Below are 14,403 nucleotides of genomic sequence, written 5' to 3'. Positions count from 1 at the left end.
CGCGTTCTGGCTTCTCCTGACTGTCACGTCTTTTGGCGCGCCTTGCTGGCAGCTGCCGTGTAAGTCAGAGCCCGATACTTTAGGTACCTGTGTACTTTTTAGTGGAGACTTCAAAATCCAAGTACCTAAGGTTTCGAAGCACCGACTGGCTGACAGCGGCTGCGGGTGCTCTTGCTGCCTCCCGCCTCGTGGCCACTGATTACACAGGACCTGACGGGACGGGACCAAGACCCCTCAACGCCCCCCGGGCGGCGGGAGGACCACCCCCAGCCAGTGGCTCGTCGCATCTTTCCAAAATCAGAGACATTTTCTTTTGTGTTCTCGAGGGGGGTCGAGTCCACGCTTCACGCTCACGCGCATGCCCGCCCACGCCTCGCGGGTCTAGGAAGTTCTGCATCATCTGACTTGCAACGCGCTGTTTGGAAAGCACCACGCGCTGCCTAAATTTGACCCTTTCAATTGTTATTGTCCTTCTTTCCACATGTTCCCCATTTGCCATTCCCATACTTGATGGCTTAACTAGTCACTCTGCTCATTAATACTCCTCCCCCCCCCCCGTGTGTACCTGTTTGGGCTGGTCATGACGTCCTCGCACCCTTGATTTATAAAGAGATACGACGTTGCCGGGTGACCGGGGATCGACTTTGCATACAACCCCTCCACCTCGCCCATCGCATTATCGATTACAGCGCAATAAGGCAAAAGGCAAGGTACCCCGACGTCTTTTTGGGGGTTGCCTCCTCCGAATTTCTAAACTTTCTGGCGAACGACGCGCATACCCACGACGAACATATACCCAACCACCACAACCACTACCACCACCGTCACCCCCCTACATCGAACGTCGAGAAACGAGGCGCCCTCGCGAACCACCGAGTCCCACGCTTTCCCCCTTGAAGCCTACGGCGCAAATAGTACAGACTTGCTTGACATCCTTCAACATCGACATCATTCTATAATCCCAACGTCGATTACCATCCCATTCGCCCACATTCAGTAAATGCATCGCCAGCTCCTCCCTTTTGGCTGCGAATTCATCTTTCCTGGCCGCGCATCTCGACCGACGCCCCTCCAGCGCCGGCCGTCCGTCAACCCCAGCCTGCGGTCGACGACGGCAGCCTAGACGAGCTTGACCAGCTTCTATCCTATCCTGTGGTCCCAATGGAGGGTGATGGGTCGCAGCCCACCCAAGGTATGCCATGCCCTTTCACTTCATCTCATCTTGGACCCGAAGCAAAGTCGTCGCCGTAGACCCAATAGACCAGGACGCTGACCCTTTGCCCCCTCTTCGCCACCCAGCTACCCAGAATGTTCTCGATCCGCGCCGCATAGGCAAGCAGAACTCGGGCTTCTCCGACGAGGACATATCCGACATTGTCTGCCTTCTCTACCCTCACACGAAGTCCGCTAGAGGCGAAGTAGAACGCATAGCAAGGGAACGCTCGCCTCATGTCGTCGGCAGGGCGGAAGCGGATGCCGTCGAGCCCGACTACGAAAGGGAAGACACGGCCGACCAATTCCAGCTGACGCCTCCCAGCGTCGAACATGCAATCATATTGAGGTTGTCGGCCGAGACCAAGGATCCCCTTCGCGGTTTTCTGTTTGGCAGGAATGGGGCTCGGTGCGATATTTGCTTTCTTAAGGACCCTATGAAACGCCTGAGCAACGTTCACTTTCGCATCTATGTTAATGAGTATGGTGTGGTCATGCTCGAGGATAAATCAACCAACGGGACCTTTGTCGACCAGGTGCTGCTGCGCTCGAAGCCCAAGAGCCCCAACGAGAAGTGCGACATGAAGAGGGTGCTCAGTCACGGTTCTAAGATCAAGGTGTTGATGCACAACGAGCAGCACGACCTCGAGTTCATGGTCAGGATGCCGAAGCGAGTGGGTGACTATGAAAGGGCGTACAACATTAAACTCCAGCGATACTTTGCTAGGATGGAAGGTTTGCGCGCGTCGGACGTCAACGAGACATTGGTGCCGGGTCCTGGTGGGCATGTCGACTTGTTTTCTGCTCCTAGGAGACCGCAGACAGCCACTACACGGCGGATAGCGCTGCCGTCCGGAACCACGCAAGATAACGTCGACCGATTTCCGAGAGACTGGGACGGGTCCGGTAGGTACAACCGGGTCAGCCAGATCGGCAAGGGAGCCTTTGCGGTCGTGTACAAGGTCACGTCCAAGTTCGACGGTGTCCCATACGCCGCCAAAGAACTAGAGAAGAGGCGGTTCATCAAAAACGGTGTCCTGGACCAAAAGGTGGAAAATGAGATGAGAATCATGCAAAAGGTTCAGCACGTAAGTTCTACAACACGCCCCCTTTTCTTATGTTGAACCCCTCTAACTCCAAATAGCCGAACATTGTACGATACATTGAGCATCTCGATTGGGACAATCGGCTCTTCATCATCATCATGGAGTACGTCGGAGGCGGTGACTTGGGAAAGCTCATCAGCGGCCGAGGCTGTCTGAATGAGATTAATGTCAAGCAAATGGCAGCCCAGCTGCTGAGTGCTTTGGCGCATCTACACGAAAATCACATTACGCATCGAGACGTCAAGCCAGACAATATTCTCATTTCATCGCTTGACCCTTTCGAGGTGAAGCTAACCGACTTTGGCCTCTCCAAGATGGTCGATAACGAACAAACCTTCCTCCGGACATTCTGTGGAACGCTACTGTATTGTGCGCCTGAGGTATACTCGGAGTATGCCGAGTACGACGACGACGGCCGCCGACACCCTCGTAATAGAGCTAAGCGCGCGGCGGTTGGACAGCGGTACGACCACGCCGTTGATGTCTGGTCGCTCGGTGGCGTGCTCTTCTATGCGTTGACAGGTCGCCCCCCGTACCCAGTTAACAACGGTGTCAGTTACTCTGAGTTGCTGCATACCATCATGACGGTGCCCCTTAACACGGTTCCTTTGGTGCGACAGAATGTTTCCAGGCAAGGCATCGAGTTCCTGTGCTACATGCTGGAGAAACGGCCAGAATGCCGGGCGACTGTCCGCGACCTTCAGTCACATCCCTGGTTAGGACCATACAGGCTGAGATCTGTGACGAACTACGACCAGTCTTTTGACGAAATTACCGATGAGGATGAAGAGCTGCAGGTCACTGCGTCCCAACTCAGTCTGCAAGAAGGGCAGTCAGGGTATCTGCCTGATACAGAACTACCACTAGAGGACGAGGTGGACGATGATATTGTCAACGACTTTCTCGAGGAAGACTCGGAAAAGGAGAACGGCACATTCGGCCCTCGTGGACAGGGTACTGGTCCGAGACTGTTTGGAGAGGTGAATATGTCTGCGGTGGGAAGCAAGGGAGCGATACCGGCAGATCGACTAAATCTGCCAGTGGCCGACTCGGGCGTTCTCGGCAACGAGAGTGTAGAGACGGAAATACTGGACAGCTGCGATTCTGGTGACGTTTCGACTATCATCGGCAAAAAGTCGCCCAGCAGCGGCGGAGTCCGATTGTCCGTATCGTCAGCTAATGGCCAGTCCGCGGATCAACTTCGAAGTCTGGTTGAAAATGTTGCGTCTCAAAGTCTAGGGGCGACCGATTTCGGCAGCGATATCCAGATGAAGTCGGCGGACGTTAGTCAAGTTAACGGCTCATTCTTCACCACTAGTAAAAGGAAGCCGCCATCGTTCGATACAAGCGACGAGTTCGAACCGCGACCGCGTGAAAAGCCAATCTTCAAGCGCCTGAAGTCGGAGGGCAACCTTGACGCGTTGGCAGAGAAGCAGATGGAGGAGTACAGCCTGCTCGCGTCAGTACCGCAGATTAAAAGGTTGGAGTCTGGACGCCAGATAGACGGGCCATTCAACAAGATGAACTTTTGGAAGAACAATGTCGAAACGTGGCATCTCCGCTACCCCGAGATGACCCAACTACAATACGAGACGTTCAAAAAGGCAGCTCAAAGCCGGGGAGAGGAGTTTGGTCCGGGAAAGACTCCATTATGGGAGTTGGCTTTCAAGTACTTTCCGCCAAACAGTAGTATTCCCACAATGCATGCCGAAGAACAGTCTACAATTGACGACACGAATCGAGCTTTGCTGAAGCGGGACGACAGGAAAGTGCTGGAGGGTATGGAATGGGATATTCCTGCGACAGCACCTCCAGAAGAAGAAGAGGAGGAGGAAGATTCGCTACCAGACACCCTTCCTCCAGACACACAGAAGATAATAGTGCCTGTTTCTGACGACGGACCGAAACGTGCCGTCGCTGTCTTGGAGTCAGCCCCTGGGTCAGTGGTCTCTGACATTTCGGTCCCCATGACCAATTCATTGCTGTCATGGGGTCGTGGACCGACCAACACGGTGATTTACGAGCAGAAGACGGAGATTCGAGTGCCTAAGTACGCTCTCAAAATTCTGTTATGGAAAGACGGTCACGATCCCTCCAAAGACGTCACCAAGCATCCTTGGGACAAGAGTCCCGACGGCAAAGGATTCGCCTTTTATCTGTCCACAAAGGCGACAAACGGCGTCCTGCTCAACGGAGTTCTGCTCATGTCCCACGACTGCAAGAACCCAGCTGGCCCATCCAAGAACTGGGTCCAGCTGTATGATGGCGATGAGATTGTAGTCTGGGGCACCGCCGCCGACACGACGAGCCAGACCAAGGTTACTTTCCGCTGCTTCTACGGCGACTCGGCACGTCGGCGACCCGATGACGCGCCGCCCAAGCTTGTGCCCCCGTCGACTGCGCGTAGAGTGGATGAGGTCTGCGGGCGGTACGAGAAGAAGCTCAAGACGTCGGCGGAGAAGAATGCCAAGCTTGCCGAGGTTGACAGGGAGTTTGAAGAGCGCAAGCAGAATATTGAGAGGGAGCGCGAGCGCAGCCGATTGTTTGAGGAGAAGAGGCTCGAGGCGCATCGATTCGTCGCGCTTAGGAACCAGGTTCCGAGGCGGGGGAGTCCCGCGAGCGCGCCGGCTGCTACTGTACTTAGGGCCCAGACGCCGGGCGGTGGCGGCGTACCGTCGCCGCTGGGGGAGCAGGCGAGCAGCAGTCCGAAGAACTAGAAGTCACTCGAGAACGAAGAGGATTCCAGTGATCCAGGCGAAGGTGCCCAGCAGATACCGGCAGACTCGATGTTTGACATGGGGGAGAACGACGTCGACATCAAGTTTGAGTCATCGCAAGAGTTCAGTCAGGGGGGTGGGGATGAAGAGAAATGATATGGTAAGGGTTCTGGACAGCTTTATTTGGTATAGGCGCCTCTTCCTGTCTCTGTAGGAGATTCACAAACCAGCACTTGTTTCCATACATGCTTAACGGCAAATCGCCGCAGCGTCAGTCCTCTTTTCAAAGGTTTGGATTATTGCGGCGGAGGCTATGCCGGGCTCTTGCAGTGTTCATTGGCATGAGAAAAGAAAAGCGATAAAGGGACAGCGGGTTAGAGTAGATGGAGTATGAAGAAAACAAAACTCATGAAGAAATAAAATAAAACAGTCTTACCAAGACCTACGGGAGTTTCCTTGGGATCCCCCTTCTCATCGATTAGTAAGGTGTAACGCTTTGCATGTAACATGTTGGAGCTGAGGCGTGGATCAACCTTTACTTGGTTCCGTTTTGGCTCGGAGTGTATTGCATAGGTGTCCCCTAGCTACGACCATCTTTGTGATCCATCACCGTTGCCGGAAAGCTGCGAGGCAGAGAGGTTGCACTTTGCCTCACCTACTCGTACAAGAACAATGAGCCATTCACAGTACACACAATGCTACGTCTTTGAAGAAATAAAAATAAAAAATAAAAAGCCTTTGATCATTCGAAAACACCTTCCCGGTCATGCTTACATATCTAGTATACAGCTGGGTATAGCAATAATCACAAACCTCACCGCTTTTTCGTCCGGACCTTGCGGCGAAACGGGCTGTGCTTTGTCTTTTCCAAGCCCTTGCTCCAATACACCCCCTCCCCCCCAAGGATCGTGCTCTTGACCCAAATGGGGCCGGGTTAGCTATGTGACTTTAACCACGGTTGAAGAGGCGGCCGACCATGCCGCTCGCGATGCTTCCCGCCAGACCGCCAGAGTACAGGGCGCTTCCGGCCATGTTGGACGCGTGGCTGAACTTGTCGCATCTCGAGAAGGCCATGGCGTTCATGATGGTCAGGACCAAGGCGATGACTGGGACACACAACAAGAGTTAGCAACGCTTTGCTCCACAATCGAGACATTGTTTTCACCCAGGAAAACTTTGGTATTATCGCGCCGAAAACCGGAGAAGAAGAAGACGTCACCCCGTCATCTTCAAGGGATGACGGGAGAAACCAGGCAGATCATGTTCTCGAGCAAAGGCAAAACTCACCAACGAGCGGCAGCCACAGGAATTGCAACCTCACGAGCGCGAAGACGGCGAGCAGGATCCAGAGGACGGGCTGGACGTAGAGCGCGAGCCAGAAGAAGCGGCTGTCGGTCGGGTTGATCGTCTTGGTGCCGGGCTCGCTGCTCTCAAAGACCCACTGCGAGTCGCCCGTCTGCACGTCCACCTCGTTCCACCACCGCAGTCCCACGAGTCGACGGCCGGCAATGTTCTTGAGGTAGTAAAAGTCGGCGGCGAGGAGGAGGATGGTGATGATGAAGATCATGATCCTAGTTAGGGAAGAGAGGTATGGTTAGCAAAACGGAGGGGAGGTAAGGAATAGCGTTTGTTGCGAAGAAGCGCCCCGCGGGAGTGTGTGTACACGCGAGTTATCTTGGCTCAGAGGGCATGTTTGATGGGTGAAGACAACAGCTCGAGAAAGGTCGAGGTGGTTTGTAGGATTGGTTTCGGTTCGAGGTTCGAGAAGGGAAGGGGGAGCTTTGCGACGACGTACATGCTTCTGATGATCCACAGACCGAGGAAGTACACGAGTACACTTGCTGTTCCCCCACAAGAGCATGTCAGTCAAGGTTCCAATCAAGAGAAATGCAGTCAAGAAATGATCCAGAAGCTTGACGGGTGACTAACATATCCGAAATGCAAGAAAGGTCAAGAGGGTGATGGGATGCGAGCTCAACCGCCAGCTCAGGGAGCCTGGCGCATCCTGCTGCTGTTGGGATTCCATCTCGGGGTGTCGACTAAGACGATCGTTCGTTTCGCTGGGGGGCCGTCACACTAGGTAGGTATCGTATCGTTGAAACTTCAATTGCTCAATTTCGGGTTTTGGTCGAAATGGGAGATAATATCGACGCAATTAGGGGCTTGGCTTAATCTTCGTCGTCGTGCGCATGTCGTGGTTTTGATGACAGTCGAGGGGACGAGAGGGATGCACTGTTCGAAAAAAGGGCCAGAAACTCATTACGGTACAGCTGTCGTAATGCGCGGGCCGCAGGGCAGGCGTGGATTCCAGCTTGGCTGTCCTCCCAAGCGCGTTCACTGGCCCAGACCCGTTGAAGCTACGGTAAGCTGTTCGGCGAGTGGAGGCTGAATTATTCCGCCAGGGGGCCGGTTGGTGCATGGGTTCCATTCTTAGCGCTCCCGATGTTCAGGGGTCCATTGGCGGTCTATCCCGGCAGAAACGACGCAGTCCTGAGCAGTGCTCGCATTACATCATCAGATGCACCCCAGCTTCGCTGCATGGTGCGGGCAGCATCCAAGTAGCCGACTTGAGCTAGCCGTTCCGAACTCGAGTTACCGAGTATTGGTCCTTAAAATAACATCGACCTGCTGGCGCCAGAGGCTCAAGAGCTGCGGCTCGTCGTGTCTAGACTTACCAATCACCTTATTCAACATCATAAACAATCATTCATTGCTTCAACCAACTTTTATCGATTCAAGAGTGATAGGCTACGGCTTACACAATCCCAAGTTGTAGCATTGCATCCGACGATCTATCCATCATGGCGGCAAGGTCTTCTTCAATTGTCCGTCGGGCGTTGCTTTATGGTGATTACAGCGACTCCAGTAATCTGAATTTCAACTGACAAGTCTAGTGCCCTCATCATCCGAAAAGATGCTGACCAAGTCGCTGGGCCTCAAGTCCGATAACGTGACATATGATCTTGAGGACTCCGTGACACCCTCATTGAAGTCAGAGGCTCGAGGACAGCTCCGGGCTTTCCTCTCCAAGCATAAGTCGCGGCCGTCTGCTATAGCCGAATTGGCTGTTCGAATCAATGCAGTGGAGACCAAGTTTGCTCTGGACGACTTGACATCTCTAGGCTCGCTCCCAAATATCGATGCTGTCGTTGTTCCCAAAGTCAACTCTGCTGCCGATTTGACTTACGTTACCGATGTTTTGCGTCATGTAGCCCCTGAACGACACACGGCGACATCACAAAATCCCATCAAAATCATCGCCTTGATCGAATCTGCACGTTCGGTTATGAACCTTTCGGAAATCTGCAAAGCGTCGCCATATCTTAGCGGTCTCGTCTTTGCGGCCGAAGACTTTGCCCTGGATTTATCGTTGACTAGAACGCCATCCCTCACCGAATTCCTCTACGCCCGCTCCGCCATTGTAACTGCTGCCAAGGCCGCCGGCTTACCTAGCGCTATCGACCTTGTCTGCACCTCTTACAAGGGAGAAGAAGGCCTCAAGCGATTGGAAGAGGAGTCTACCGGGGGAAAGTCCATGGGTTTCAACGGAAAGCAATGTATACATCCAAACCAGGTGGAGCTTGTCCAGAAACTCTTTGCTCCTGGCGAAAAGGAGGTCGAGTGGGCAGTGCGAGTTACAATCGCAGATGAGAAAGCTAGCAAAGCGGGCCGTGGAGCCTGGACGTTGGACGGCATGATGATCGACGCACCAGTGACTGGAAAGGCGAAAGCGATAATTGCCAAAGCAGAAAGATGTGATATAGACGTGGCAAGCCTCCGAACGAAATGGAAGGACCAGCAGCCCGAGTAGACCACGCCGCTAATGAAAGTAATTTGGCCGCCAGAAGGCGAGCATTTCCTCCTTTTCATCTTTGTCATACTTTTCGTCCTCCGGCTGTTTTACTTGCTGGTGTGCCCAGTGGTGACTACCATGGTCGGGTCGTTCGCCATAATATCCGATCTCAGACGGTTGCCCTTCCCACCGGTCAGATGCGTCTTCCAGGCGCCGCCGACCGGGTTCTGCCAGGTGTCGGTTGATCGAAGCATCCTGAAGTATCAGAGAATGAGCCCCTCTGAATGTGTCTGAAGGCACTTCAAGTCGATCATCATGCTGCCAAATGCGAGCCTCGTCAGGGGGGTTGTCTACGTATTCTAAGCTCCCAGGTCCCAGTACCTCTTGTTCGACACGGGTAATGAAATTGATTACGCTTTCCGACGGTTGAAACTGAGATGGGTTGAATCTGGTCATAGAACCATGGCCATTTGTTTGGGGGCGAGAGAGATGATGAGGCTTTCTTGGTTGACTGACCAGAGATGTCGCCCGTGAAAACACTCGTGGCTGCCAGAAGGTTTCCTCCCTGTGATCAATCTCGTCGCTTAGATAATCATAGAGGCTGTTGTCAAGGGCTTCTTCTTCGGGGAAGGCAGAGCGGTTAGTTTCTTCTCCCCCAGACGGATACTGAGCATTTGGGGCTCCTATATGTTGCCAGCAAGGTACTGGAGGCACCGCAGGCAGTTCTGGCGCCAAAACTTGCCCATCAGACTGGTCCACAGCTGCTTCATGCTCGGGCTCGGCGTCACCCTTAGCACATACGTCACTTTCTTCAGTTACTGACACAGTAGCTATAGCAATGGTTGGTGTGATCGTCTGTGCTTCCTGGATATTATTCTCTAGTGTTGCTTTTGTTTTCGCAGAGAGGTCGATGGTTGGTGGCACCAAATACGCTTGCATAGCCGTGGATGCTCGCGTCGCAGGAGTGGCAGTCTTACGACAGGACCCTTCGTTGGAGTTCTTGTGTCTTTCTCCGCAAGACGGCTCGTTCAACGCTTCTTGTGTAGTTGCGCCCACCAAGACCTCCGCTCTCGTATCGGCTGTGCTCTTTGGCGCAAAAGAATCGCGAGCGGCTAGCAAACTCCTGGATTGCTCCAAAACGCTAGGCGGCGATTCGTCTGTAGTCATGACTCCCTTGTCCAAATACCGAATAATCATCGGCTGTTCACGGGAAGGTTCAAAGTTCTTGGACTCTCCGTCAGGATGGACCTTTTGTCTGCGTCGACGCGAATCATGCGACGAGACACGAGCGTTTCTGTTTATTCCAGCACAATCGAATATACCAGTCTCTCGAAGCGCCTCTCTAATCGGCCCAGGGGTACTACTACGGTATCGGTCGAAAGAGTTGCCTGGTAGGGATGTTTGATGATTGCCACTGGTGGCCCAAGTGATGTAGGTCGTAGCTCTACTGCTTGACCGATCATGCCGAGCTGGCGCGACGTAGGTCTTGTCGTGTGTATGGTCGCGTTGGTCGTCTCTCAACGAATCTGACGCCGTAATGCTTCTAGTCGACAAACGATTTTCGCAGGCCGGAAGGTTCTCAGGTAATTGATAACCCAATTTCTGATCTTCGTAGCCGTCACGAGGTCGCTCTCGGCCGATGACTGGGTGTACTGTTGCAGGTATCTCCTTACGACGAAGAAAGGCTGAAGCTTCCACCAGCTCAATCTCTCGCCGTTGTCTGGCTTTGGCTTCTAAGCGTTGCTGTCGTTGCCACGAGGACTCGCGTGAAGGAGGCTGCTCGACAGAAATCATGGAGTTGTAGGCTAGCTCCGCAACTAATACAATCAGTGGCGCATTCTGAGCATCTAGGTAATCGTAGCTTACCAGGCTTTGGCGAAGATATCCGCCCATTCTGAAAGAGGCCTGGCGTCAGGCACGGCTGGAGCTGCAGATTCGTTAACAAAGATTTACTCGGAAATCTGACGCTTGCTCACTGTGAGTCTGTCGTTAAGAACGGCTTCAGGCTGGAAGTTGCTCATGACATCTCGGCCCAATGCGATTGGCTTCTTCGGGGCGTTTCCGGACTGCGTGACGGTCTCTTCAGTGGCTCTCCGTCGCTTTCCCTTGGGTTTCTTCCGAGAATCGTAACGATCTTCTCTTGTTTTGTGTCTCGTCCGCTTCTCAAATCTGGGCGGAGAACTATCTGCTGATATGGGAAACCCCGTGATTCGCGTCACGGGAGAACGATGGCTGGGGCCATGGCTGATTACCGCTGTAGACGGCCTGGCTTTCTTCGTCATCGGCTCGGGGATGATGGAACTGTCTCGTGATCCGACGCGTTTATGACCACCTCGAATAGTGCTCGGGAAGGAGATGCCGTGCGGTCTCCATCCTGGAGTCTGAGCACTATCCTTATCCTGACTTGACTGTAGTCGGTTTGCGGACTCTCCAGCATCGACGACGCCTCGACGACTGACATTGGCAAGCCACTCTTCCACAATGCCATTGCCACTTCTGGCGGCTTCGATTACGTTGCTATCCGGAGCCTTGTCCACCCTTCTCGATCTAGAACGGCCTGTCCATGGTTCTTTCAGGTGTGTGTGCCTTGATGCGACGTGTCTGTCGCCAGAGCGGCCGTACTGGCGGCGATGCAGGTCTAGTTGATGATCCTTGGCCGCACGTCTGTCCATCGTACTCTGTTTCTGCGGAGCCTTGGAGCTCACCGAGATTGACGGTTCAAGGAACTTCAGAAGAGCAAACTATGGCGGACACACGTAGTCTGGAGGAATCCAGCCTTGAAGCTTGAGCCCGACGCCAAACATATTTCTAGAAAGCGCATTCTTGGGGGAACCTGAACTGGCCCACAGCCGGCAATAGCTATCCACATAACATCTGTTACCCTGAGGATGACATCTCTTCTCCCAGTTCCGAACTCACTTGGTCCTTCCTTCGCTTCTGTTGTCAGGCGGAGAGAGAGAGGTACCTCGCTCACGTAAGGTAGGTTGAGGGAGGGCACTGTGGAGCTCGCTTCAGAGGCGGAATGGAAGAGGTCGACTGATGTTCCCACATGGGAAGGAACGGTTTACCTGACAATAGGCGCTAAGATTGCTGTGCAAACCAGACAGGGCAAACACTAACCTCTAGGCTCTAGCCCAAAGGCCAAGGTCCTTCCATCCTAATCTGATGTGCGGTAATACCTTCCATTAATTACCTGCCCTGCTTATTTGAAAGTGGGCCGGCCGGCTTCAACCTCACTCGAAATCTGAAGATTGTCGATTCTAGTCTCCAAGCTTCCAATACAATATCTTTTCGCACACAACTTAGAGACCATTGTTCCCGCCGATCCAATGGACCTGGTGCCACCTAGTATGCAAGCTTTCCAAAGGTAGGCCTGCTGACATCAAGATGCTCTTCGGAAAGACTCTGCGCTAATGGCAGTCTCGTCCATGCCCAAGTTGTTGAGCAGCTTTTCGCCACTGCGCGAACGGGTTCCTGAGCATTGCAAGCTTTCCCATCTCGGTGACTTGCTCTCACGACTGCGAGGGAAACTCACCGCCTACCTTGAAGCTGACTTGGACTACATCACTCGGGTAAACCATAAGAGGCCAACTTCGAGTGCGAAATCCGTCGTGCCTAGGGTACCGGCGTTGAGACGAGTGATCTGAAGAGAAGATGAGCGCCTGCCCACGACGCTGGCGAACCTCCCAGAAAGCTGCGACTTGTTCATACGGATACGACCAAGTAGACCGTAGCTCAAACCTCGTTCTGATTTGGCCAAGCCGTGATTCGACGCACCCATGGTGGCAGATGGAACAAGTTGGCACAACTCAATGCGCGAAATCTGGCGTGTAGGGCATCGTCGGGCACCATGATACCAACCCATTCCGCCTTGTTTTCTTGGGTCAGAAGACAACTATCATCGGCTGGCCGGCGCACTTGATATGCAGTCGACGCGATCCTCAAGTTGCGGCTGTCTCAGGATGCCAAGACATGGCCCTGTAGAGACGGAACATGTCCTGTATCGAATACCCGGCCGAGTTCTATTGATAGCACCACCTTGGCGATGGGGGAAGCCGTCCTGACAGATGCTTGACAGCTGGACATGCAGGCTCCTGTGCCCGTGGCCACGAAATACGCCAAACCGAATCTCGCACGTTTTCCACGCCTGGCCCACCAACAAGTCCATATTACATCGATGCAAATAGGGCGGCAAGAAGATGTGCCTGCATTCATCACATGACTTTGAAAAGACGCGGAGCACGAGTCTGCCAGAGTTTCCCGAAGCTATTACATTGTCTCTAGGCTCGATGTCGCCAACCCCCCGTTCTCTTTGAGAGTTTCTGGGCGACAATGCCGAATCGTCGGGGAATCGGGTATCCAAGAAATCGCATGCAGCCGGATGCAAGTAGCTTTGGAGATCAGCTCAAGAGGCATTTCGTAGGGTCGTATCGTCCGTGACGACGCACGTGGCTACAAGAGCGCCCCCGGACAGGTCATTGCGCAGCGGTATCTCAAGTTCTCTACATGTGTCGATAACGACGCTGGCCCTAACAAGCTCTTTGCTTTTGCGACCAAAAATCAGGATGTGGACCTCGAAGAAGGCGCAGCAAGTTTCATCGTCGTCCGGTCAAGACCTTTTAATTATAGACGGTCCCTGGCAGTTTCGAATGTCACTGGGATCCCCAGAGAACAACCCCGTGCTCCTTTCAACCGCCAGCCCTGCCCGCATCGAGCGAGCGTTCGACTGTACGGCATGCGTCGAATACCTACGTATATTCAACTTGCGAAAGCCAAAAACTCATCATGGGAGCAGCAACCAAGCGGTGTGAAAATCGAAACGGTGCGGGAGCATGGAGCCAACCCCAAACCTTGGTATTCCCAGCTAGATCGCGGACATGTGCATTAGGTTTCCTGCTGGTGGCATTCCGGAGGCCAAGTTGCCCCTCCATCTCTCGACTTAGGTCCCCGTAATCGCTGGCCCATGCGACATATGACGGCGGCTATACTTCCATGGGTACGTAGTTTAGAGGTTCCACCACTTTAGACCCTACTGATGGGGTTCTCTAGCTGTCGACACTTCGTTGCGTCACATCATACAGTTGATATCAAAGCTCATTCAGGACGGCGCTGTTCGATTGTTCACGATGAAACTAAGCTGAAAGTCTGAGTCGCAAGGACGGCAACCAATATGACTGAGCCCGACGTCGCCAAGGCGTATTGCTACTGGTCGTTGTTGCGCTGGCGGAGCGGCTCAGGGTTGTCTAGTCTTGCGATCTCACGTCGCACAAAGCGGGCAATTGTCGGGCGAATAGGTACCAAATGTCCCGGATGTCTCGAGGTCGAACGTCGAAGAGAGTTGAGGGGTTGTTTGTGCGCCGTGCGTGACTTGGGGGAGGGGCTGTCATGGCCATACCAAGTTGACGATACGACAGAGGGAGTGACGGCCGTCGATGTCTCCACGAGATCGACCAGCTCCACTAGCATGGAGAACTTGGACCACAAGATGCATCCACATTGAGAGGTTGACTTCACACTTCACCAAATACACCCACATCGCAAAGGCTGCTCATGGGCCTCTCGCTGGTCAGTGCCT

General features: G+C 53.6%; 4 protein-coding genes across 4 annotated transcripts; 2 read left to right on the top strand and 2 right to left on the bottom strand.

The window, feature by feature from the left end:
• Positions 1-1,161: 1,161 nt before the first annotated feature.
• On the top strand, positions 1,162-5,035 carry RAD53 (Protein kinase protein rad53; the record flags this gene model as incomplete). Its single annotated transcript, XM_053188114.2, has 3 exons — positions 1,162-1,192; positions 1,240-2,300; positions 2,357-5,035. The coding sequence occupies 3 exons, from the start codon at positions 1,162-1,164 to the stop codon at positions 5,033-5,035; spliced, it is 3,771 nt and encodes a 1,256-aa protein (XP_053054076.1).
• Positions 5,036-5,983: 948 nt separating this feature from the next.
• Positions 5,984-6,602, bottom strand: TVP23 (Golgi apparatus membrane protein tvp23; the record flags this gene model as incomplete). Its single annotated transcript, XM_053188113.1, has 2 exons — positions 5,984-6,141; positions 6,323-6,602. 2 exons carry the CDS (start codon positions 6,600-6,602, stop codon positions 5,984-5,986), a joined length of 438 nt encoding a protein of 145 aa, XP_053054075.1.
• Positions 6,603-7,836: 1,234 nt separating this feature from the next.
• On the top strand, positions 7,837-8,846 carry N0V96_004045 (uncharacterized protein; the record flags this gene model as incomplete). The annotated part of the gene is made up of 2 exons (XM_053188112.2): positions 7,837-7,882; positions 7,930-8,846. The coding sequence occupies 2 exons, from the start codon at positions 7,837-7,839 to the stop codon at positions 8,844-8,846; spliced, it is 963 nt and encodes a 320-aa protein (XP_053054074.2).
• Positions 8,847-10,777: 1,931 nt separating this feature from the next.
• On the bottom strand, positions 10,778-11,500 carry N0V96_004044 (uncharacterized protein; the record flags this gene model as incomplete). Its single annotated transcript, XM_053188111.1, has 1 exon — positions 10,778-11,500. The coding sequence occupies one exon, from the start codon at positions 11,498-11,500 to the stop codon at positions 10,778-10,780; it is 723 nt and encodes a 240-aa protein (XP_053054073.1).
• Between the last annotated feature and the right edge of the window lie 2,903 nt (positions 11,501-14,403).

The sequence above is a fragment of the Colletotrichum fioriniae genome, assembly GCF_027942845.1.
Source record: "Colletotrichum fioriniae strain IMI 355084 chromosome Unknown scaffold_4, whole genome shotgun sequence".
Classification (NCBI taxonomy): Eukaryota; Fungi; Ascomycota; class Sordariomycetes; order Glomerellales; family Glomerellaceae; genus Colletotrichum; species Colletotrichum fioriniae.
This window is presented reverse-complemented; position numbering and strand designations above follow the sequence as displayed.